The 25,323-nt window shown below is 46.7% G+C and overlaps 2 protein-coding genes across 2 annotated transcripts in view; both read left to right on the forward strand.

The window, feature by feature from the left end:
• Positions 1 to 11,853, forward strand: part of znf341 (zinc finger protein 341) — a 58,764-nt gene extending 46,911 nt beyond the window's left edge. Inside the window, exons 14-15 of the mRNA XM_068048642.1 lie at positions 4,251 to 4,321; positions 6,267 to 11,853. Of these exons, the coding sequence (XP_067904743.1) occupies positions 4,251 to 4,321; positions 6,267 to 6,769 (574 nt within the window). The 3' untranslated portion in view covers positions 6,770 to 11,853. The remainder of the gene's footprint in view (positions 1 to 4,250; positions 4,322 to 6,266) is intronic.
• Positions 11,854 to 13,293: 1,440 nt separating this feature from the next.
• Positions 13,294 to 25,323, forward strand: part of chmp4ba (charged multivesicular body protein 4Ba) — a 49,261-nt gene continuing 37,231 nt past the window's right edge. The window contains exon 1 of the mRNA XM_068048643.1: positions 13,294 to 13,651. Within this exon, the coding sequence (XP_067904744.1) occupies positions 13,468 to 13,651 (184 nt within the window). The 5' untranslated portion in view covers positions 13,294 to 13,467. The remainder of the gene's footprint in view (positions 13,652 to 25,323) is intronic.

Genomic DNA, 25,323 nt, shown 5'->3' on the forward strand with positions numbered 1-25,323 from the left:
TTGACTCTGAACTACTGTTCGAGGTGGCCCAGCAAGTTGTGTCACCAGCTTTGCAGGAACAGGAGGAGGCCATTCAGTCCCTCCAGCCTGTTGTCATTTTCATGGTTGATCTGTGACCTAATTCCACATACCCGTCTTTGCCCCATAACCCTTAATACCTTTGGTTAACAAAAAACTATCAATTTCAGATTTTAAATTAACAATTGGCCCAGCACAGATAGAAGATACAAACCATGATAGACAGGAAAAGACCCTCTGGTCCCATCCACTATCCCTCACAATTACATCACTGCCGTTGACAGAAGAGAGTTCTGAACTCCGACTGCCCTTGGTGTGTAGAGGTGTTTCCTAATTAGGGATGGGCAATAAATGCCAGCCTTGCTGGTGATTTGCAAATCTGGGGAATGGGATTTTTTTTGAGCAGTGAACAGGGACAGCATGTTGAAGCATACGGGTCCTTTTTCTCATGGGCAGGAGACTATGCGTGTTTCAGCCGGGATCCCATACCCCAGCCTCAAGGAGGCTGTGCCAAGGGATTAATATCCAAATGCCGTTCTGTTTTTACCTCAACCCCTTCTGTCTACCTCACTCTCTCCCCTCCCCCTCTCCCCCTCCCCCTCTCCCCCTCCCTCTCTCCCCCTCCCTCTCTCCCCCTCCCTCTCTCCCCCTCCCTCTCTCCCCGCCCCCCCTCTCCCCGCCCCCCCTCTCCCCGCCCCCCCTCTCCCCGCCCCCCCCTCTCCCCGCCCCCCCCTCTCCCCGCCCCCCCCTCTCCCCGCCCCCCCCCTCCCCGCCCCCCCCTCTCCCCGCCCCCCCCTCTCCCCGCCCGCCCCCCCTCTCCCCGCCCCCCCCCCCTCTCCCCGCCCCCCCCCTCTCCCCGCCCCCCCTCTCCCCGCCCCCCCCCTCTCCCCGCCCCCCCCCCTCTCCCCGCCCCCCCCCTCTCCCCGCCCCCCCCCTCCCCGCCCCCCCCTCTCCCCGCCCCCCCCTCTACCCGCCCCCCCCTCTCCCCGCCCCCCCCCTCTCCCCGCCCCCCCCCTCTCCCCGCCCCCCCCCCTCTCCCCGCCCCCCCCCCTCTCCCCGCCACCCCCCTCTCCCCGCCGCCCCCCCTCTCCCCGCCGCCCCCCCTCTCCCCGCGCCCCCCCCCTCTCCCCGCGCGCCCCCCCCTCTCCCCGCGCGCCCCCCCTCTCCCCGCGCGCCCCCCCTCTCCCCGCGCGCCCCCCCCCTCTCCCCGCGCGCCCCCCCCTCTCCCCGCGCGCCCCCCCCCTCTCCCCGCGCGCCCCCCCTCTCCCCGCGCGCCCCCCCCTCTCCCCGCGCGCCCCCCCCTCTCCCCTCCCCCCCTCTCCCCTCCCCCCCCTCCTCTCCCCTCCCCCTCTCCCCTCCCCCCCTCCTCTCCCCCCCTCCTCTCCCCCCCTCCTCTCCCCCCCTCCTCTCCCCCCCTCCTCTCCCCCCTCCTCTCCCCCCCTCCTCTCCCCCCTCCTCTCCCCCCCTCCTCTCCCCCCTCCTCTCCCCCCCTCCTCTCCCCCCCTCCTCTCCCCCCCTCCTCTCCCCCCCTCCTCTCCCCCCCTCCTCTCCCCCCCTCCTCTCCCCCCCTCCTCTCCCCCCCTCCTCTCCCCCCCCCTCTGCCCCCCCCTCTGCCCCCCCCTCTGCCCCCCCCCCTCTGCCCCCCCCCCTCTGCCCCCCCCCCTCTGCCCCCCCCCCTCTGCCCCCCCCCCTCTGCCCCCCCCCCTCTGCCCCCCCCCCTCTGCCCCCCCCCCTCTGCCCCCCCCCCTCTGCCCCCCCCTCTGCCCCCCCCCTCTGCCCCCCCCCTCTGCCCCCCCCCTCTGCCCCCCCCCTCTGCCCCCCCCCTCTGCCCCCCCCCTCTGCCCCCCCCCTCTGCCCCCCCCTCTGCCCCCCCCTCGCCCCGCACCCCCCCTCTCCCCGCCCCCCCCTCTCCCCGCCCCCCCCTCTCCCCGCCCCCCCCTCTCCCCGCCCCCCCCTCTCCCCGCCCCCCCCCTCTCCCCGCCCCCCCCCTCTCAACCCCCCCTCCCCTCTCAACCCCCCCTCCCCTCTCAACCCCCCCCTCCCCTCTCAACCCCCCCCTCCCCTCTCAACCCCCCCCTCCCCTCTCAACCCCCCCCTCCCCTCTCAACCCCCCCCCTCCCCTCTCAACCCCCCCCCTCCCCTCTCAACCCCCCCCCCCCTCTCAACCCCCCCCCCCTCCCCTCTCAACCCCCCCCCTCCCCTCTCAACCCCCCCCCTCCCCTCTCAACCCCCCCCCTCCCCTCTCAACCCCCCCCCTCCCCTCTCAACCCCCCCCCTCCCCTCTCAACCCCCCCCCTCCCCTCTCAACCCCCCCCCTCCCCTCTCAACCCCCCCCCTCCCCTCTCAACCCCCCCCTCCCCTCTCAACCCCCCCCTCCCCTCTCAACCCCCCCCTCCCCTCTCAACCCCCCCCCCCTCTCAACCCCCCCCTCCCCTCTCAACCCCCCCCTCCCCTCTCAACCCCCCCCTCCCCTCTCAACCCCCCCCTCCCCTCTCAACCCCCCCCTCCCCTCTCAACCCCCCCCTCCCCTCTCAACCCCCCCCTCCCCTCTCAACCCCCCCCTCCCCTCTCAACCCCCCCCTCCCCTCTCAACCCCCCCCTCCCCTCTCAACCCCCCCCTCCCCTCTCAACCCCCCCCTCTCCTCTCTCAACCCCCCCCCTCTCCTCTCTCAACCCCCCCCTCCTCTCTCAACCCCCCCCCTCCTCTCTCAACCCCCCCCCTCCTCTCTCAACCCCCCCCCTCCTCTCTCAACCCCCCCCCCCCTCTCTCAACCCCCCCCCCCTCTCTCAACCCCCCCCCTCCTCTCTCAACCCCCCCCTCCTCTCTCAACCCCCCCCCTCCTCTCTCAACCCCCCCCCCCCTCCTCTCTCAACCCCCCCCCCCCCTCCTCTCTCAACCCCCCCCCCCTCCTCTCTCAACCCCCCCCCCCCCCCTCCTCTCTCAACCCCCCCCTCGAATCCATCTCAGGTTCCATGGACACGCGGTGCCAAACACCACATTGGGGGTCCAGCTCCTCTTTGCACACCCACCCCCACCCCCAAATAAACCAATTATTCAGGCTTTTCAACTAAATAATGGAGGATCGGGGGTCAATTTCAATGATGTAAAGGCCAGAACTGGGTTAGACGTCAAGAATTGTTTCTTCTCCCAGGGAATATTGGGTCTTTGGAACAGACTGCAGACCCGTGCAGTGGATAGCTGTAGCTGGGGTGGAGAACACCTTCTACGAGTGTTAGGTTCTGCATAACATCCAACGGGGCCAGAGCGATCACCTGGACTAGTTTTGATCATCTAACGAGAGCAGAGAGAAATTTCCCGAATGATTTATTCCCCGAATTGGCCTGGATTTTGTTCCGGTTTTCTACCTCACCCAGGAGATCACATGGTATTGGGTGGGGTGGAGACTGTAGATATTGTGATGCTCGAGGCATCACAGTTGTAGGGGACGAGATGGATGGGACCATGAGAGTCTTCTGGGTCAGATGACACCTCAGTGTTATGCTGCCATCAGGACCTCAAGGACAACCTTATGAGTTTGCTGAGGAGCTATTAGATTTGTCCGTCACTGGTACTAACCTGTGTGGTGTGACGTTGGTTTGGTGTTTGCCGGTCTCGTGTCATTCTCCCACTCCCTCCAGGCTCGCCTCCTTTTCAATTTCTGATGCTGGCTGTGGGAATGTAGGAGTCATTACTTGGCCTAGTGTTGGCTGTAGCTGCTGAGCATTTGATTGGGAATAGGCCTGGCTGAGCACTAGATTGGTCCATCCTGACCGCTCGAAGGAGATGCCTGCTTCGAGGAGACCAGTCGGAAGAGAATAACTGCATGAAAAGAGAGAAATGCCCTCTCAAGAATTCAAGAATAAATAACTAAGTTAACTGCATAATTAATCATACAAAGCACCATTTTGTTTGTGCGGTAACTTTTCTAATGCCAAGTATCTCAAGAGATTGGTCAACATTGGCCAATAGCTGTTCCATCGCAACATATTGGTCACCATTGATCAATATCTCTTCTATCCCAAGCGATTTTTCAATATTGGCCAAGAACTATTCCATCTCATCGGATTGGTCATTGGCTGTTCCACCCAAGCAGTTGGTCAAAATTTGCCAAGAACTGTTCCATCTCGAGGGATTGGTCACCATTGGCCAATAGCTGTATCTCGCTGTGGTATTGTACTCTGTGTATGAATCAATGATTGGATGCAGTCTCTCCACTTTGTATCATTCTCAGGGTACACTCGGGTTGTACAAAAGAATTCAACAGACCTGACAAACTGAAGGCTCATATAATTGCGCACTCAGGTAGGTGAGGAGAAAGCACCTTTCGCAATTTTACCCTTTAAAAAAAAAAGATTTATTTTTGTCTTCATGAGTGAGTCAGTGTCGCTCATTCCTTCTCTAACCTCTGACATGATTCGAGAAGAAATTGAGCAACACTGAGACTAGTGAACATGTGACTCTGATCTCACACATCTCATCATTTTTATGAAATGAATTTCTTACATAATTATGGATAGTTTGAACAACTAATAAAAGTCCAGTTCAAATCAGAAAAAAGTAAAGAACTTGCATTTAGTGCTCCTCAGGAATCATTACAACAAAGAATTTTGATTTAAAATGGGTCAGGATGATACACATTAGTATTCTGTATCTCCTGCTGTCACAGTCCCTCTTCATTTTGGTGTCCCTTTGCTGAGATGGAGCTTCTTGCTGTGGGACCATAGTTAAGGTGTTTTTTTTCCCTCTGATTTTCTCAGTGTGTAAAGCAGTACGGGGACTATAATCACCCCCAGCATCTCGGGCCCTGGTTCCTGCGCTCGATGGCTGTCCTCTGCTGGATACACTGTATGTCTGGATGTTGAGTGAGGGCAATATCGGGATATGACTATGATGCAGTTCATAGTCAAATTGTCTGCCAACACTCGCTGTCTGAAACCTAAAGAAAAGACATTTGTTTGAGATATCAGAAGGTAACTGCAGAAGGTAGAAGCGTGTCCCAGGATGAATTGTCAACTTTAGGATAGAGGGGAAATGAAGGTGGGAGGGAAGGAACAGATACTCAATCGGCTACAGTGATTGGGTGAGCTGCCAGGTAGGTGGGGTTGAGATCAATCAAAAGGGAAGGACTTGAATCTGATTACCTTTATCTGCACTAGAAATTACTAATACTAATTATTCAGCACCAAAGCAGGCCATTTGGCCCTTCATGTCCCTGCCAGCTCTTAGGAAGTGCTGTCCAATTATTCCCAAACCCCTGTTCCTTCCCCATAGCCCTGCAAATTTTATCTCTGTGTATTTATCTAATGTCCTTCTATTGAATCTGCTTCCAGCATCCTTTCAGGCAGTGCATTCCAGATCATCATAAGAATTCTCCTCATTCTCCCCTCTCCTGGTTCTTTTGCCAATTACCTTGGTATGGTTGGGAGTTATTCATAGAATTACATGGAATTCACTCTGTAATGGTGTTTGTGTTTCATATAAGATAATAAATCCAGCAGGTAATTCTGGAGAAACACAGGAGAATGGTCTCAATGTGGAACTCACTACCACAAGTAGCTGAAACGAATAACATCGGTACATTAAGGGAAGCTAGTTCAACACATGAGGGGGAAAGAAATAGGATATTCTGATAGGATATGAAGAGGATGAAAGGAGGTCCATGTGGAGCATAAACCTGGCACAGACCTGATGGGCCAAATGGCCTGTTTCTGTGCTGTAGTCTCTATGTATAGGAACAGGAGGAGGTCCATTCAGCCCCTCGAGCCTGTTCAGCCCTTCAATAAGATCATGGCTGATCTGTCTCTTAATTCCATCCACCTGCCTTGGCTTCAAATCCCTTTATACTCTTATCTGGGAAAAAAATATCAATTGATCTTAGATTTAATTTTTTTGATTGAGCGTGCATCTGCTGCATTTTGTGGGAGAGAGTTCCACACTTGTAAAACACATTGCGTGGAGAAGTGTTTCCTAATTTCTCTCCTGAATGGCCTGGCTCTGATTTAAAGGTTATGCCCCCTTGTCCTAGACTCTCTCTCTCTCTCTCTCTCCATGTAACCCATCAATTCCTTTCAAAATCCTAAAAAAACTCAATCAAATCACCACTTAATCTTGTATAACCTGCGTTGCCATTTTGACTGGTTTTTGAAAGGTTGGGGGGGGTGGTGGGGGGAATTCCATTTCGGGATTGTTTCTTCGTATTGATGAGTGTTCCCTTATGGGGCTTTTTTAACTTATCTTTTGGTTGCAGGAATCAAGCCCTACAAGTGCCAGTATTGCAGCAAGAGCTTTAGCCGACGAGCTCACATGCTGGAGCACCAGCACTCGCACACAGACACCTACACCATCCGCTGCGGCCCCTGCGGCAAAGGCTTCACACGGGAGAAGTACCTAAAGCAGCACCGGTGCGGGCTCTTCACCGGGCGAGGAGAGGAGCGGCAGGCGAGGAAGCGGCGGTGTGGAGCCCGCAGGGGGCTGTGCAAACCCAAGAGGGCCTCCCTTGGGAGCCGCGCAGCCCCTGAAGTGCAGAGAGAGGAGGCAGAGGAGCACCAGCCTCGGACAGAGGAGCGAGTGGAGCGCAAAGAGGAGCATGTGATCGTCCTCTCTGAGTCAGAGGAGGCGAATGCCGCCGACAGCGCCAATCGGACCTGGCTGGCCGTCTCAGCGCCTGGTAGCACCAGTCTGTCAGACCTGCCAACCAGCCAAGGTGTGGCCATGGTTACGGTTCCAGTTTACATCCAGGCTTCTCAATAAACAGACTCTGGACTTTCCGGCAACAGCAAAGACATTTTTTTATATTAAATATATATATATATATATATAAATAAATAAACTATTCACGAGAGATCATGACACAGAGAACTGGTAATAAGGTACCTTGTTATCTTTTGATTCTGGCATCCTTTACCTAGAGTTACACAAACATCAACTTGGAACTTAAGAGCTGGTTTTACTTTATCTGGCCTAAGTCGCAGTGTGCAATGGCGTTCAAACCACAAATTAAAGACCCTTTTCCAAAAAAAAAAAAGTTTTTCTCAGATCATTTGCTTCCGGGTGATGGGAGCAAGAAGTTACAAAAGGTCGAAGACCTATGAAGTGAGAGGACTAAACTGTGCCATTTCAAGTGTGAAGGCATCGGCTTTGGATCCAAGAAAGAAGGAAAGAGTTTCATTTATATAGTGCCTTTACTACCTCAGGATGTCCCAAAATGCTTCATAGTCAATGAAGTACCTTTCCCAATCTCTCATCATTTAAGAAATACTCTGTCTTTCTGTTTTTTCCACTGAAGTGGATAACTTCACACTTATTCACATTATATTCTTGCCCTTTAACTTAGCCTGTCCAATTCCCCTTGAAGCCTTCTTGCATCCTTACAACTTGCATTCCCACCTAGGTTCTGTGTCATCAAATTTGGAAATATTACATTTGGTTCCCACATCCAAATCATTGATATAGTTTGTGAACAGCTTCGACCCGAGCACTGATCCTTGCGGTACCCCACTAGTCACAGCCTGCCACTCGTTTATTCCTACTCTCTCTCTTCTGTCCGTTAACCAATTCTCAATCCATAGCAGTATATTACCCCCAAGCCCATGTGTTGACTAACCTGTGTGGGACTTTATCAAAAGCCTTCTGAAAATCCAAATACACCACATCCACTACTTGTCCTTTATACTACAAGTAACATCCTCAAAAAACTCCCAACAGGTTTGTCAAACATGATTTCCCTTTCATAAATCCATTTTGACTCTGCCCAATTATTTTCTAAGTGTCTAGTTATCACATCCTTTATAATAGATTCTAACATTTTCCCTACTATTGACATCAAACTAACCAATCTGCAGTTCCCATTTTCTCTCTCCCTCCTTTCTTAAATCGTGGGGTTACATTTGCTACTTTCCATTCTGCAGGAACCTTTCCAGAATCTATATACTTTTGAAAGATAACCACCAATGCATCCACTATCTCTATCGCCACCTCCTTCAATACTCTGGGATTCAGCTCATCTGGTCCAGAGGATTTATCAACCTTCAATCCTGTTAATTTTTCGAGTATTACCTCTTTATTAATCCTAATTTCTGTCAGTTCCTCATTTTCACAAGTCCCTTGGTTCCCTAGTATTTCTGGGAGATTTTCTGTATCTTCCTCTGTGAGGACAGACACAAAGTAATTGTTTAGTTTTTCTGCCATTTCTCTATTCTACATTATAAATTCTCCCATCTCTGCCTCTAATAGACCCACATTTGTTCTTGCTAATCTTTTCCTTTTCACATACCTAAAGAAGCTTTTGCAGTCTGCGTTTATGTTTCTCACTCGTTACATTCATATTCTCTTTTCCCTTTATCAATTTCTTGGTCATCCTTTGCTGGATTCTAAATTGCTTCCAATCCTCGGTCTTACCACTTTTTCTGGCAACCTTATAAGCCACTTCCTGTAATCTAATGCAATCTTTAACTTCCATTGTTAGCCATGGTTGATTCATCTTTCTTGTTGGGTTTTTGTGTCCTAGAGGAATGTGTATTTATTGTAGACCATGTAATACTTCTTTAAATGCTATCCATTGCCTGTTGACTGTCAAATCTTTTAGTGTATTTTTCTGATCCACCACTTGTGGGGCTGAAGGAAATAACAAAGATAAGGAGAGATGAGACCATGGAAGGAGTTGAAAACAAGGATAAGAATTTTAAAATTGAGACGTTGCTGGATCGGGAGCCAATGTATTTTTTATTGATTCATGGGATGTGGGCATCGCGGCTATGCCAACATTTATTGCCCATCCCTAATTGCCCTTGAGAAGGTGGTAGTGAACTGCCTTCTTGAACCACTGCAGTCCATGTGGGGTAGGTACACCAACAGTGCTGTTAGGAAGGGAGTTCCAGGATTTTGACCCAGCGACAGTGAAGGAACGGCGATATAGTTCCAAGTCAGGATGGTGTGTGGCTTAGGGGAACTTGCAGGTGATGGTGTTCCCAAGCACTGCTGACCTTGTCCTTCTAGGTGGTAGAGGTCGCGGGTTTGGAAGATGCTGTCTAAGGAGCCTTGATGTGTTGCTGCAGTGCATCTTGTAGATGATACAGACTGCTGCCACTGTGCGTCGGTGGTGGAGGGAGTGAATGTTTGTGGATGGGGTGCCAATCAAGCAGGCTGCTTTGTCTGGGATGCTGTCGAGCTTCTTGAATGTTGTTGGAGCTCAGTTGTTGTAGGTCAGTGAGTATAGAAATAATAGATGAATGAGACATGGTATGAGTTAGGATATGGGTGATTCAAGTTTGGATGACTTCAGGTTTTACAGAGAGTGGAAGATGCAGCACTGAAGAATGTTGTGTTTTTGTGCTGTGTCTTTGTCAAAGCATTCTGAAACTAATCCCACTGCCATCCCCACCTTCCCCACCTTCCCCACAGCTCCATATCCCATCTGCTTCAAATATATTCCCAATTTTCCCTTAAAAACCCCAATGGTCTTTACCTCAACCAAAGAACAGTACAGCACAGGAACAGGCCATTCGGCCCTCCAAGCCTGCGCCGATCTTGATGCCTGCCTCAACTAAAACCTTCTGCACTTCTGGGGTCCGTATCCCTCTATTCCCATCCTATTCATGTATTTGTCAAGATGCCTCTTAAATGTCATTATCGTACTTGCTTCCACCACCTCCCCCTGCAGCAAGTTCCAGGCACTCACCACCCTCTGTGTAAAGAACTTGCCTCGCACATCCCCTCTAAACTTTGCCCCTCTTACCTTAAACCTATGTCCCCTAGTAACTGACTCCTTCACCCTGGGAAAAAGCTTCTGACTATCCACTCTGTCTACGCCGCTTATAACTTTGTAAACCTCTATCATGTCGCCCCTCCACCTCCGTCGTTCCAGTGAAAACAATCCGAGTTTATCCAACCTCTCATAGCTAATGCCCTCCAGACCAGGCAACATCCTGGTAAACCTCTTCTGTACCCTCTCCAAAGCCACCACATCCTTCTGGTAGTGTGGCGACCAGAATTGCACGCAATATTCTAAGTGTGGCCTAACTAAAGTTCTGTACAACTGCAGCATGACTTGCCTATTTTTATACTCTATGCCCCGACCACTGAAGGCATGCATGCCGTATGCCTTCTTGACTACCTTATCCACCTGCATTGCCACTTTCAGTGACCTGTGTACCTGTACGCCCAGATCTCTCTGCCTGTCAATACTCCTAAGGGTTCTGCCATTTACTGTATACCTCCCACCTGCATTAGACCTTCCAAAATGCATTACCTCACATTTGTCCGAATTAAACTCCATCTGCCATTTCTCCGCCCAAGTGTCCACCCGATCTATATCCTGCTGTATCCTCTGACAATCCTCATCACTGTCCGCAACTCCACCAACCTTTGTGTCGTCCGCAAACTTACTAATCAGACCAGCTACATTTTTCCTCCAAATCATTTATATATACTACAAACAGCAAAGGTCCCAGCACTGATCCCTGCGGAACACCACTAGTCACATCCCTCCATTCAGAAAAGCACCTTTCCACTGCTACCCTCTGTCTTCTATGACCGAGCCAGTTCTGTATCCATCTTGCCAGCTCACCTCTGATACCATGTGACTTCACCTTTTGTATCAGTCTGCCATGAGGGACCTTGTCAAAAGCTTTACTGAAGTCCATATAGATAACATCCACTGCCCTTCCCTCATCAATCATCTTTGTCACTTCCTCAAAAAACTCAATCAAATTAGTGAGACACAACCTCCCCTTCACAAAACCATGCTGCCTCTCGCTAATAAGTCCATTTGTTTCCAAATGGGAGTAAATCCTGTCCCGAAGAATCCCCTCTGATAATTTCCCTACCACTGACGTAAGGCTTACCGGCCTATGATTTCCTGGATTATCCTTGCTACCCTTCTTAAACAAAGGAACAACATTGACTATTTTCCAGTCCTCTGGGACCTCACCTTTAGCCAATGAGGATGCAGAGATTTCTGTCAAGGCCCCAGCAATTTCTTCCCTTGCCTCCCTCAGTATTCTGGGGTAGATCCCATCAGGCCCTGGGGATTTATCTACCTTAATGCTTTGCAAGACACCCAACACCACCTTTTTGATAATGAGATGACTGAGACTATCTACATTCTCTTCCCTAGGCTCATCATCCACCAAGTCCTTCTCCTTGGTGAATACTGATGCAAAGTACTCATTTAGTACCTCGCCCATTTCCTCTGGTTTCACACATAGATTCCCATCTCTGTCCTTGAGTGGGCCAACCCTTTCCCTGGTTACCCTCTTGCTCTTTATATACGTATAAAAAGCCTTGGGATTTTCCTTAATCCCGTTTGCCAATGACTTCTCATAACCCCTTTTAGCCCTCCTGACTCCTTGCTTAAGTTCCTTCCTACTGTCTTTATATTCCTCAAGTGCTTCGTCTGTTCCTAGCCTTCCAGCCCTCACGAATGCTTCCTTTTTCTTTTTCCCTGTGGAAGGGTATGCCATACTTTCCTCACAAAGGTGTCAGCCCGGCCTCGGTCATGGCACTCTCGTGTCTGAGTCAAATTCCACTCCACAGTCTTGAGCACATCATCCAGGCTGACATTTTAGTGCAGCACTGAAGGAGTGCTGTACTGTCAGAGGTGCCATCTTGCCGATGAAATGTTAAACTGAGGGCCCTGTCTTCCCTTTCAGTTGGATGTAAATGGGACGCTAGATAAGATGAGGGAGAAATTAACAGAGGCTATGTTGATAGGGTGAGATGAAATAGGGTGGGAGGAGGCTCGTGTGAAGCATAAACACCAACAGAAACCTATTGGGTCAAATGGCCTGTTTGCTGTAAAATTCTCGGTAAAAGATTCCATGTCATTATTTGAAGAAGAGCAGGAGTTTACTCTTCAGTTCTGCCCAATATTTATCATTGTGAACATCATTAAAACAGATTATCTGGTCTCGTATTACGATACTCTTTGTGGGCCCTTACAGTGCGCAAATTGGCTGCCGTGATTCCTACATTACAGCAATAACTACATTTGAAACTACACTTAGTAGGAAGAATAATGACTGGCAATTAAACTAAATGGTACAATCTTAAAGGGGTGGAGGAACAGAGAGCTCTTGGCGTGCATACACAAACCTCTCAAAGTGGCAGGACAGGTTGAGAAGGCTGCTTAAAAAAAAGCTTATGTTATAAATCACTGCTTAGCCCTCAGCTGGAGTATTGTGTCCAATTCTGGTCACTCCACTTCAGGAAGGATGTCAAGGCCTTACAGGTGGTGCAGAGAAGATTTACGAGACTGATATCAGGGATATGGGACTTCGGTGATGTGAGAGACAAGAGAAGTTGCGGTTGTTCTTAGAGGTTACGGGGGGGGGATTTAATAGCGGTGTTTAGAATCATGAGGAGTTTTGACAGAGTAAATGAGAACAGTTTCTAATGGAAGAATCAGTAACCAGTCCACACAGATTTAAAATAATTAGCAAAAGAACCAGAGACAAGATGAAGAGAATTTTTTTTTTATAGAGCGACTTCTTGCGATCTGGAGTGCACGGCCTGAAAGGAGCTTCAAAAGGGAATTGGATAAATACTTGAGGGGGAAAATTAGGGGAAAGAGCTAGGGAGTGGTACTAAGTCATGGGCACGATGGTCTAAAAAATTTCCTTTCTGTGATTGGCTGTAAAACACTCTTCGCAATCCTGAGGTCATGAAAGACGCCAGTTCCTTTGTTCTTGCGTTGTATTTTGTTCGCTGTGGTGTAGTGGGTACACTCTCAAATCTGAGTCAGAAGGTTGTGGCTTCTAGTCCCACTCCAGGACTTGAGCACCAAAATCCAGGCTGACACTCCGGTGCAGTACTGAGGGCGTGCTGCACTGTCGGAAGTGCCTACTTTCAGATGACATGTTAAACTGAGGCCCCATTTTCCCTCTCAGGTGGATGTAAAAATGTCCCACAGCACTATTCAAGAAGCAGGGGCATTTGCCTCAGTGTCCTGCCCAATATTTACCCTTCAACCAACAACACAAAAACATTATTTGGTCATTATCACGTTGCCATTTGTGGGATCTTGCCGCATTTCCTACATCACAACAGTGACTATGCTTCCAAGCGGACTTCATAAACGCTTTGGGCGGTCCTGTGGTGGGCAAGAGCGCGATAGAAACGCAAGGCTTTTACTTTGCCATCCCTCCCCAGACCAGCATCTTTGCCTTTAAAAGGATATTTGTCGGCGGATGGTTAAGACGAGGGGCGCGGTGAATCGCCCCGCCCCTTTAAGACGCTGCGGCGCCATTGCGTCACGGGGCACGCCCTGATGATGGGTGTGCGTGCGCTGGGCCTGTGAGAGTGGGAGAAGAGGAGGAGGAGGAGGAGAAGGAGTGTGAGGCGAAAGGGTTGAGGGTCGGCGTCTCAGGGTGGGGAAGCGGCGCAAGCTCGAGGCCGGAGTGAAGCGGAGGCCGCGGGACCGGGGGAGAGTGTGTTCGCGGCCGGCTGGGAAGATGAGTGTGTTCGGGAAGCTGTTCGGGACGTCGGCGAAGGCAGGGAAAGGGCCGAGTCCGCAGGAGGCCATCCAGAAGCTGCGGGAAACCGAGGAGATGCTGGCAAAGAAGCAGGAGTTTCTGGAGAAGAAGATCGACCAGGAACTGCTCACAGCCAAGAAGCACGGCACCAAAAACAAGAGAGGTACAGAGTGTCATCCATAACAAATCATAATTCAACCAGAAAATCAGCTATAAAAATATATAGGAAGGAGGCCATTCAGCCCGTCGTGTCAGTGCCAGCTGAAAAAGCTATCTGCCCAATCTAATCCCACCTTCCAGCACTTGGTCCATTAGCCCTGCCAGCTGCAGCACTTCAGGTGCAGGTCCAGGTACCTTTTAAAAGAATTGAGGGTTTTTGCCTCCACCACCGATCCGGGCAGTGAATTCACCCACCACTCTCTGGGTGAAAAAGTTTTTTCTCATGTCCCCATTAATCCTTCCACCAATCTCCTTAAACCTGTGCCCCCTGGTAATTGACCTCTTCGCTAGGGGAAGCAGTTCCTTCCTGTCTACTCTATCTAGGACCCTCATAATTTTGTACACTTCAATTTAGTCACCTCTCCGTCTCCTCTGTTCTAAGGAAAACAACCCTAGCCTATCCAATCTTTCCTCATAGCGGCAACTTTCAAGCCTTGGCAACATTCTTGTAAATCTCCTCTGTACTCTCTCCAGAGCAATTATGTCCTTCCTGTAATGTGGTGACCAGAACTGTACACCACACCCTAATTGTGGCCTAACCAATGTTTTATACAGTTCCAGCATTACATCCCTGCTTTTGTATTCTATACCTCAGCCAATAAAGGTAAGCATTCCATATGCTGCCTTCACCACTTTATCTACTTGTCCTGCCACCTTCAGGGACCTGTGGACATGCACTCCAAGGTCTCACTTTTCTACCCCTCTCAATATCCTCCTGTTTGTTGTGTATTCCCTCGCTTTATTTGCCCTACCCAAATGCATTACTTCGCACTTGTCTCGATTGAATTCCAATTGTCACTTTTCCGCCCACTCAACCAAACTATTGATATCTTACTAGAGTCTACAGCTGTCCTCTTCACTATCAAATACACGGCCAATTTTTGTGTCATCAGCAAACTTCCCAATCATGCCTCTAACATTTAAGTCCAGTCATTAATATATGCCACAAACAGCAAGGGACCCAACACTGAGCCCTGTGGAACGCCTCTAGAAACAGCTTTCCATTCACAAATACAAGTGTCAGCCACTACCTTTGTTTCCTGGCCCTGAGCCAATTTTGGATCCAACCTGCCACTACCCCAGTATCCCATGGGTTTTAATTTTACTGACCAGTCTGCCATGTGGGACCTTATCAAATGCCTTACTAGAATCCATGTAGACTACGTCCACTGCACTACCGTCATCAATCCTTCTTGTTACTTCCTCAAAAACCTCAATTAAATTAGTAAGACATGACCTTCCCTTAACAAATCCATGCTGACTATCCCTGATTAATCTGTGCCTTTCTAAGTGGCAGTTTATCCTGTCCCTCAGAATAGATTTGAACAATTTACTCACCACCGAGGTCAGACTGAGCAGCCTATAATTATTTGGCCTATCCCTCGCATCCTTTTTAAACAATGGCACAACATTTGCAGACCTCTAATCATCTGGTACCTCTTCTGAATCTAGTGAGGATTTGAAGATGATCCTCAGCACAGCTGCTATTTTCTCCATGGCTTCCTTTAACAACCTGGGATACAATCCATCTGGCCCTGGTGATTTATCCACTTTCAAGGATATCAGTCCCTCTTGTACCTCCTCTCTCATTATGCTTATCGTATCTAATATTTCACACTTCTCTTTAACTACAATGTCTACATCAACCCTCTGTTTTGTGAGACAGAGACAAAAAACTCATTAAGAACCCTGCCCACATCTTCTGCATCCACGCATAAGTTCCCTTGTACATCTCTGATAGGCCCTACCCTTTCCTTAGTTATCCTCTTACTTTTAATGTACTGATAAAACATTTTGGGGTTTTGCTTGATCTTACCTGCCAATAATTTTTCATGTCATCTCTTTGCTTTTCTAATTTCCTTTTTTACTTCACCCCTGCATTTTCTATACTGCTCTAGGCTTTCTAAAGTATTAAGATCTTTGCGGTCATCATAAGCTTTCTTTAAATTATCTATCGAAACAGTATATAATTAACCAACTAAAAACAGATATATAATCAGTCAACAAAAGCTGAGTGGACAGCTAGTCAGCCAGCCAAAAGCGGTATAATGTATAAAAAGAACTTTGAACCTGGCAAATATTAAATAGAACTCAAGTTATTAAAAAAATTAAAATAATTAAACTGCAGCTATTTTTTTGAAGAAACTTAAATCTGTAATTAAAACTATGCAAATGTTAATAACATTGAAATTATATAAAGCAGAACTCATTGTATATGAAATGGCACCCCTTTTAATCAAACTGAAGTTTTACACAAAGCAAATCTGATACTTTGAAAAATAAATCCAAATTAAAAGTTACTTCATAATGAAAATTAAACAGTTATGATGAGATGTAAATTTAAAGTTATCAAAGCTAGAATTGAAAATCTAGATTAAAATTAAAGAATATAATTGGAACTAAATAACTGAAAAGTAAAACAAAAATTGCACTAAAATTTAAGATTTTAAAAAATCTTAGAAGCATCAAATTAAAAATCAAAATGAGATATGCTCCTTTTCTTTTAAATTGTGCTAACACTGGAAGAATCTGGGTGAAACTAAAATAATCAAGTGATGAAAATAAAAAAAACCTTTAAAATGCAAAGGAAAGAAATTTAAAAATCTTAAGTCACTTTCTTCATACAGAAATTAACAGCACTCCATCATATTGTGTAGTTGCCATATATAGGATGTGATTTGATGCTCGTGTCACATCTGCCAGACAGTCAGACTTCTTCTACAAAATTAAGATATTCTGGGTGGCTAATCGTTCATATACTCTGTGGCTATGAGCTGTCTTGCAGCGCAGAATCATTTACCCCAAAACAGAGCTGAACTCGTCTGAAATCGCAACTTTATTTATCTTTGACACTTCTCTTCCTCGGCCTTCTCCAAAATTCCCATGAGCAAGATAGAAATATGTTCCTATAAATAATCCAGGAGAAGGTCTCTTGTGTGTTGCTGGAAGTTGTCATACATCATGCTCTTTGGCCATTCAGCCCCTCAAGCCTGTTCCATCATTCAGTTCGATCGTAGCTGTTCAGTACTTCAGTTCCACTTATCTGCCTTAGCTCCATATTCCTTGATATCCTTATACAACAGTAGTTTATCACTCTTGGATCTGGCACGTTTCACAGCCTTTGAATGGACTTTGACTTAATTTCTCAGCTGCAGATGGGTTTTTGTTTTAATAAATGACATTTTTTAATTTCAAAAGAAATGGTCTCTGAATATAATGTATATGTACCAGTGTTGCAAAGTGTGGTTTAAATATTCCATCTATACTGCTGCAGCTCCCCATCCATATGATGCAGTAAATTGAAATGAGACAAAGCACCACTCTGGGTGGACTCAGTGCCCTGGCTGGTTATGGACTGTATTATAGGGTGATGGAAGAGCTTGCTGGGCTCCTGGGTGACTAATACCAGCACACTGTTGGGATCCCCACAGACACCACAATTCTGCAAAAAAAAACTTCAGTTTTAACACTAGATTTTTTTTTAAGTAGATTTTGTTGGAATTTTCCAGACAGCCATTCTGTCCAGACCACAGATTGGGCAAGATTTCAGCACCAATGCCCATGGTACACAGCTGCTTTTTATCAGACCTGCTCAGTTGGAATGATATTTGCTCTTTTCTAATTTGGAAACAAAAGCTATTCAACTCTTTAAAACAAAATGGACACCGCCCAGTCAGACATAGTGAGTTTTCAAACTATTTGTCACTGTTGTAAATCTCACTCCACGCCTTCTCCCTCACACTGGTAGGTTGTTGTGAATTAGGGTTGTGTTCTGCAGTGAGCTGATCTGTTCCCATTGAGGTGTGACTGTATGTTCCTGGAAGCACATCTGTTGAACAGTTAAGAGCAGAATTCTGATGTTTTCTATCATTGATTGCATCTGATGAGAATGGTTAGTAACAGTCATAATTGCGTTCTGTTTGTTTATTTTTTAAAAAGTGAACTCTGGGTTGGATGAATGCATCATTTGTGCATCTTTGAATTGTAGAAGGGTCTATCAGATAACATGAAGGTATATTTTCTGTTGGAGACATAGAGACCTATCTTTTTGTTATCTTTCCTGTTGATTGTTTTAAGGTCGATGTAAAAGATCCCACGGTGCTATTCGAAAAGGCTGCGTTGTCATGAATCACTGAAAAGCGAAGGAGAGTTTTCCTCCAATATCCCAGCCAACATTTATCCCTCATTACCTTAACAAAAACATTAACTGGTCATTTAGCTCATTGCTGGATGTGTGATCGTGCTGTGTGAATTGGCTGCAGTGTTTCCCACATAATGGTGATTAATGTGCTAATGAGGAAATGCTGTTTTGGTTACAAAAAAAATGATTTACCATATTAAAACCAAATTCTTCCCTTTGGTGAAACAGGAACAGGAGGAGGCCATTTGGTGCTTTGCATCTGCTTTGTCGTTCAGTAAGATTATGGTTGTCCAATTCAACTGCGCCTTTCCGCACTATCTCCTTGTGCCTTGATTCTCCTAGTACCTGAAAATATTTCAATCTCAGCCTTGAATATATTCATTGTCTGAGCGTTCACAACTTTATGGGCGAGAGAGTTCCAAACATTTACAACCTTTTGAGTGATTTTAAATTTAATTTTAAAATTTTCATCCTCATTTTCAAATCTCTTCATGGCTTTGCTCCACCCGATCTCTGTAACCTTCTAAAACCCTCCAAGATCTCTGCACGCCTCCTTTTCTGGCCTCGAGCATCCCCGATTTTAATCGCACCGCTATTGGTGGCTGTGCTTTCATCTGCAGAGGCCCTAAGTTTTGGTATTCCCTCCCTAAACCTCTGTCTCGCTACCTCTCCCTCCTCCTTTAAAAGATGCTCCTTAAAACCTACTTCACCTGCCCCTAATAGCTCCTTGAGTGACTCGGTTTCAAATTTTGTTTGCTCTTGGGAAGTACATTGGGTAGTTTTACTGCATTAAAGGCATGATATAAATGCAAGTTATTTTAGGAATGAAGGGTGAGAGCGAATATTGTCTGCTGCCTGCTTGTCATACATCTGGCTAGTCTACAGCTTCATATAATTATGTGGGTTATGGGTGTATGCTTTCCATATGCCTTGGAACTGTATGAATTGTCATCTTTGTGCTGCAAGTTATCCAACAAAAATCTCTTTTAAACTAAGACTCAGACTTTAAAAAAAAACTCACTGTAATCTCATCCTGAAATGAGTTTATTTTTCAGTGCGAAACCTGCACCAACGTTCTCTCCTTGTCATCTGTTTGCAAATAACTAACGTTTCCTAGATGAAGGAAAGAAGGTGGCTGCAAGCCTCGTGAGCTGATGGCCTTTGTGCAGGTGTTGAGAGGCTGTGTTCCAACATAACCTGTCTGAGTTAGTTGACACTAGTTTCTATTTTTAACTGGATCCTATTGTTCAAACACAACTCGCAGTTGCAGTTCTGCCGATGATGTGGTGGCACAGAAAGTGGTGTTTGAACTCTGCTAAAATTCTTTGCTTATACGGATGCTTGGGTTTCCTGAAGGATTCTCTTTAGAAAGGGAATGCTTCTGGGGAAGTGTAACATCCATCCTCTGACATACTGTGTTGGTCCTGCTGGTTGGTCAAAGGGCACTGGCTTCCAGCTGAATCACACTTGTGTTATTTTAAATTCTATTAATAGAAGTGTACAGTTGCATCATTGATCACCTCATCCCTTCGTCACTTCCAGACTTGGGTAGGAGGGCATTGGTATAGCCAGCACACAAACCTTAGCTCATCCAGCACTCTGCAGCCTGTATCCTATCCCACACATGTCCCACTCGCCCATTGCCTCAGTCCTCACTGAACTATTTTGGTCCTTGGCCCCGCTTACATCCCTACCATCAGCAGCCATGCCTCACTCATCACCCTGGCCTTTCACCACCAAGCTCTGCGGCTTTCTCCCTTCCATCTCTTCACCTCCTCCTTTAACATGCTCCTTAAACCAAATCTCTGATAGAACTTTTGGTCGTCCCTCCCCCACCCCACCCACCCCCCCCCCCCCCCCCCATATCTCCCTCTTTGATTTGGTACTGATTTTTTAAATTTAAGATGTCTGTACTGAGGCATGGTCCCATAATGAGGGTACTTGAGGATATTAATTAAAAGTTGGCTTAAGCGATTTTGCCCCTGTAATATTGGATTTACATGTCATGTTGAAATGCAGAGTACTGATTCTGCAATCTGGTTTATTACATTTCCAATCTCATAACCTCTTTTCACTGAGTGCTTTTCAAGTGTTTGCAAGGTATGCTTAGATCTGTCAGTGTTTTGACAGGAATTGAATGGGAAGTTGAGTGGGAAGATTGTTTGGATTCTTGTGCCTAGACCTAGGTACTTTTGGGGAGTCATGGGCAATTGACTTTGTAACAAATCATTACATACATAAAACCAAATAACTGACCACACGAAAATTTGAGGTGAATGCCAAGTTAATATTACCAAGAGTAAAGTTAGGAGATGCTCCTAATTCTGCTGCCAGTTTGAGTGGGCCGTGTTCTGTTCACAGCAAATAGTGTGTGAATGCTAGTCTAACAAGTGAATAATGTGTTCATCTTCAGATCAGTCTTCTGTACATGTGTAAACTGGACCTCAGCTTACTTTAAAAATCTATTTATCTCATTAATAGGGCCCTACCAAGTTCACGGCTGTGGAAAAATGCGTCACAGACCGTGAAATCTTGGATCCTCCATGAAATCGCGGGTTCTGTGTAAAATCCGCCATTTTGTGAACTTTGTGAGTTATATTCGTTAACACAAGGTTCACCACACTGATTGCTGGGTGTGTTGTGAACATAGCATGTTTTTGTGATTGGCACAAGACTTAACTTGCTGACTGGTAGATGAGGGAGGGCTTCCAGTGCAGTTCTGAGAGTAGCCGTCTCAAGTATTGGCAGACAAGTGAGAATGCCAGTGAACAAATCAAAAACAACCACAAACATTACTGCATCACATGGAGTGAAAGAATTTGGAAGCCAAATTCTGCATGCCAGTGGTAGAATACTGTTTTGTAGAAACTACAATATTTCCTTGGATCACACACGGCGGGCAATGGTTCAGCACCAGTTTGAGTCTGAAAGCCATCGCAGCAGTAAGAGAGCATCGGAAACCACACTGCTGGAAAACAAACATGCAAAAAAAAAATAACGATTTCATCTCTTTAAGAAGTTGACCGAGTTCAGAAAATTGTCAGTTGGTTACAGCGGAACTTATGGATGCTTTTGTAAGTATGAACATACCGTTGGAAAAACTTGATCACCCAAAGCTACGGGTATTCATTCAATGTGATGTGCAAAATGATGGTTGCTTACTAGTGAAAATAAATTACGTCAGGACTACCTACCAAAGGTGTTTGCTATACATTGTAATGAGATGAAGTCTCAGATTAACACATTGAGTGTTTTGCAATTATTTGTGATGACTCCGATTAACAAGGCAACTATTGTGCTGCATGTTTTGTTTGATTTTATGTCTGAGAAGGTTGAAGATGTACAGCGAGGAAAGCTAACAACAGCAGACTGCGTCCACTTAGCTGTTAATTACACCACAGTTTCCCAAGCGATAATTAAAACCTTTTCAAAATACAGTGCAGATTTCAATGAAGTGTCTGTTCTTGTTAGTGACTGTGTAGCTTACATGACAAAATTCTTTCAGATCTGTGCTCCAAGGTGTAATGCCTAATGCTGTCCATATTACTTGTAATGCATATATAATTTCTTTTGTCAGTGAGCTGTGCAAAAGAGAGTTTGGTAAAGTCAACAAACTGGTCAGCTACATTAAAAAGATCTTCAAACATTGCCTTAGCCGTAAGCTTCGATACAGGCAACACATTGCAAATGCTGCTGAAATGGCTAAAATTGGGAGATCAAAACATAACCCTTCCTCCAGAGCCAGTAATTAAACGTTGGAATTCTTGGTTTTGGGCAGTATAGTGTCATGCAGTTCACTTGAAATGCTACTCAGACTTTGTCTCTGAAGAGCTCACACTGACACCAAAAACGCAGGTTTTAACAGACATTGTAACCCTTCTGAACGATGCTCAACTTAATGAAGAGGTTCAGTTTGTTGCCAGGAATGCTACACGGCTGATGGATTTAATCACTTGGTTTGAATCTTGACACGCCACAATCCACAAAACTTACTATAATGTAACGGATGTACTGTTCTGGGCTGAAGCACAGTCAAACAAACAATACTCTGACGCTGAATTAATTGCCTGTGCCCAACAGTTGTTATCTTGCATTAAAACCTGGCTCAAGTATAAAATTAAAATCCGACCCGGGTCTGACCCGACCACAGCCAACCCGAACCCGACCCGAGTCCTTTAATTTTTTTTTGCGCCTGACCCCGACCCGAATATCCTTCATCTGTTCTGGCGGCAGGCTATTCCTGCAGCTGGAGTTGTGGGAAATCGTGGATAAGCCCGATCCCATGACTTCCCGGAAGCAGCACCGTCCTGCCCAACACGACCCGAGCCCGAATGCTGGACTTGGAATTTCGACCCGAACGCGACACATAGTCGGGTTCTGGTCAGGTAGCCAAGCTTTATCTTACGTGACAAAGCTCAAACAATATTACTGCTACGGGAAAGAGTCAAGCGGTGAAGAAAAAAAGTGGCACAGGTTTCAACAACCTTCTGTGGCGTTCCTGAAAGCTGTGCATATCTTTGACCCTGCACAAATGCACCTATTTGGATGGATTTAAACTCGTTTGATACGAGTCCTGACTTTGACAAGAACTGTAAGCTGGAGATACCTGCTTATAAAATCATTGCAAAAAAAACAGATTGTACTTTGCCTGTGCTGCAGTTTTGGAACTCTGTGGAATGCAGAATTGCCCACCTTGAAAGGCTAGCACAGCACTGTCTGACCATTCCAACACACTCTGGATGAGGGGATAGCTGTGTCTAAACATGGTCAGGCGTTCACAGTGCAGAGACAGGGAATGAAGAAAGAGACAGTTTCAGGTTGCTCCGTGCTCACATTTAACCACTGACTTCAGTGCCTTTTGAGGAAGAGAATTCCAAAGACTCGACCCTCAGAGAAAAAACATCTCCTCAACTCTGTCTTAAGTGGGCGACCCCTTATTTTTAAACAGTGACCCCTAGTTCTAGATTCTCCCACAAGGGGAAACATCCTTTTCACATCCATCCTGTCAAGACCCCTCAGGATCTTGTATGTTTCAATCAAGTCGCCTCTTACTCTTCTAAATTCCAGCAGATACAAGCCTAGTCTGTCCAATCTTTCCTCATAAAACAGCCCGCCCATTCCAGGCATTGGTCTAGTAACCCTTCTCTATACTGCCTCCAACGCACTTACATCCTGTGACCTGTTTAGTCAGCTTTTTGCAATAGTTTGAGTATACAATAAATGCCAATTGAAATCTGAAACCTTCATTGTCTTTTATTTGTTTTAAATAGGTCATTTTCATGGTTTGTTGCAACGCCATGAAATTTACGATTTAAATATGTGAAATTTACGATCCATAAATTGCTGTGACTGTTAGATTTGACTCTGAATTTGGTTGGGCCCTACTCATTAGTGACTCTACATCTACACTACATCTGAGCCAGTATTCTGTTAAAGTGCCCATGCAGTATTTATTTAGCATGTTCACAAATGCTTGTTTGTAACTTGTATGCACCTTTCCCTCTGACACCGACATCAAAAGTAAAGGAACCAAATCCTTACAGTGAAGAAATTGGTGACTTCTAGCACATCACACATTGACATACACATCAAGACCATCTCGGTATATACATTGTACCCTGAACTTGATCTCTTCTGCCAGAATAAAAAAACAAATATAGTCTATATGTATGCTTAGGCAGAGTCAGCACAGTTTTAGGAAAGGAAAATAGTGTTTGACGAATCTATTTGAGTTTTTTGAGGGTGTAATTAGCAGGATAGATAAGGGAGAATCAGTGGATTTGATGCACTTGGATTTTCAAAAGGCATTCAGTAAGGCGCCAAACAATAGGTTGTTACACAAGATTAAGGCTCATGAGATTGGTGGTGTAATATGTTAGCAAGGATTAAAGATTGACTAACGGACAGAAAACAGAGTAGGGATGAACGTGTCACTTTCAGAATGGCAGGGTGTAACTAGTGGAGTGCCGCAAAGATCGGTGCTTGGGCCTCAGCTTTTTATAATCTGTATCAGTGGCTTGGATGAGGGGACTGTGTGTAATATATCCAAGTTTGCTTATGATAGGTGGTATAAAGCTAGGTGGTAAAGTAAGTTGTGAGGAGGCTGCAAGGGATATAGACCAGTTAAGTGGGCAAGAAAGTGGCAGATGGAGTGTAATGTGCGGGAAGTGTAAAATTATCCACAATGTGAAATTGTGTTTGAAAAGCAGTTTTTTTTTTTAAAAAGGTGCGAGACTAGTAAATGTTGGTGTTCAAAGGCATTTGGGTGTCCTTGTACACAAATCACAAAGTTAACATGCAGGTCTTCTTTGGCCGCCTTGTTTTGAAAGACAATGGGTAAGTGCCTGGAGGTGGTCAGTGGTTTGTGAAGCAGCGCCTGGAGTGGCTATAAAGGCCAATTCTAGAGTGACAGACTCTTACACAAGTGCTGCAGATAAAATTGGTTGTCGGGGCTGTTACACAGTTGGCTCTCCCCTTGCAATTCTGTCTTTTTTCCAGCCAACTGCTAACTCTCTTCGACTCGCCACTGTTTAGCCCCGCCTTTATGGCTGTCTGCCAGCTCTGGCGATCACTGGCAACTGACTTCCACGACTTGTGATCAATATCACAGGACTTCATGTTGCGTTTGCAGACGTCTTTAAAGTGGAGACATGGACGGCCGGTGGGTCTGATACCAGACGAGCTTGCTGTACAATGTGACCTTTGGGATCCTGCCATCTTCCATGCGGCTCACATGGCCAAGCCATCTAAAGCACCGCTGGCTCAGTAGGGTGTATGTGCTGGGGATGTTGGCCGCCTCGAGGGCTTCTGCGTTGGAGATACGGTCCTGCCACCTGATGCCAAGGATTCTCCGGAGGCAGCGAAGATGGAATGAATTGAGACGTCGCTCTTGGCTGACATACGTTGTCTAGGCCTCGTTACCGTAGAGCAAGGTACTGAGGACACAGGCTTGATACACTCGGACTTTTGTGTTCCGTGTTGGTGCGCCATTTTCCCACACTCTCTTGGCCAGTCTGGACATAGTGGATGCCTTTCCCATACGCTTGTTGATTTCTGCATCGAGAGACAGGTTATTGGTGATAGTTGAGCCTAGGTAGGTGAACTCTTGAACCACTTCCAGAGGGTGGTCGCCGATATTGATGGATGGAGCATTTCTGACGTCCTGTCCCATGATGTTTGTTTTCTTGAGGCAGGTACAGCAAGCAATTAGAAAGGCAAATAGTATGTTAGCCTTTATTGTAAGGGGGTGGGAGGAGAAGAATAAGGAAGTCTTGTTGCAAATATATAGTGCTTTGGTGTGTACAGTTTTGATGTCCTTATCTAAGGAAGGATATAATTGCCTTAAAAGAGTGCAGCAAAGATTTACCACATTGATTTTTGAATGAGGCGGCTGCACTAGGATGAGAGAGTGCGTAGAATGGGCCAATATTCTCTGGAGTTTAGAAGCACGATAGGAGATCTCATTGAAACCTATA

This window comes from Heterodontus francisci, chromosome 16 (assembly GCF_036365525.1).
Source record: "Heterodontus francisci isolate sHetFra1 chromosome 16, sHetFra1.hap1, whole genome shotgun sequence".
Lineage (NCBI taxonomy): Eukaryota > Metazoa > Chordata > Chondrichthyes > Heterodontiformes > Heterodontidae > Heterodontus > Heterodontus francisci.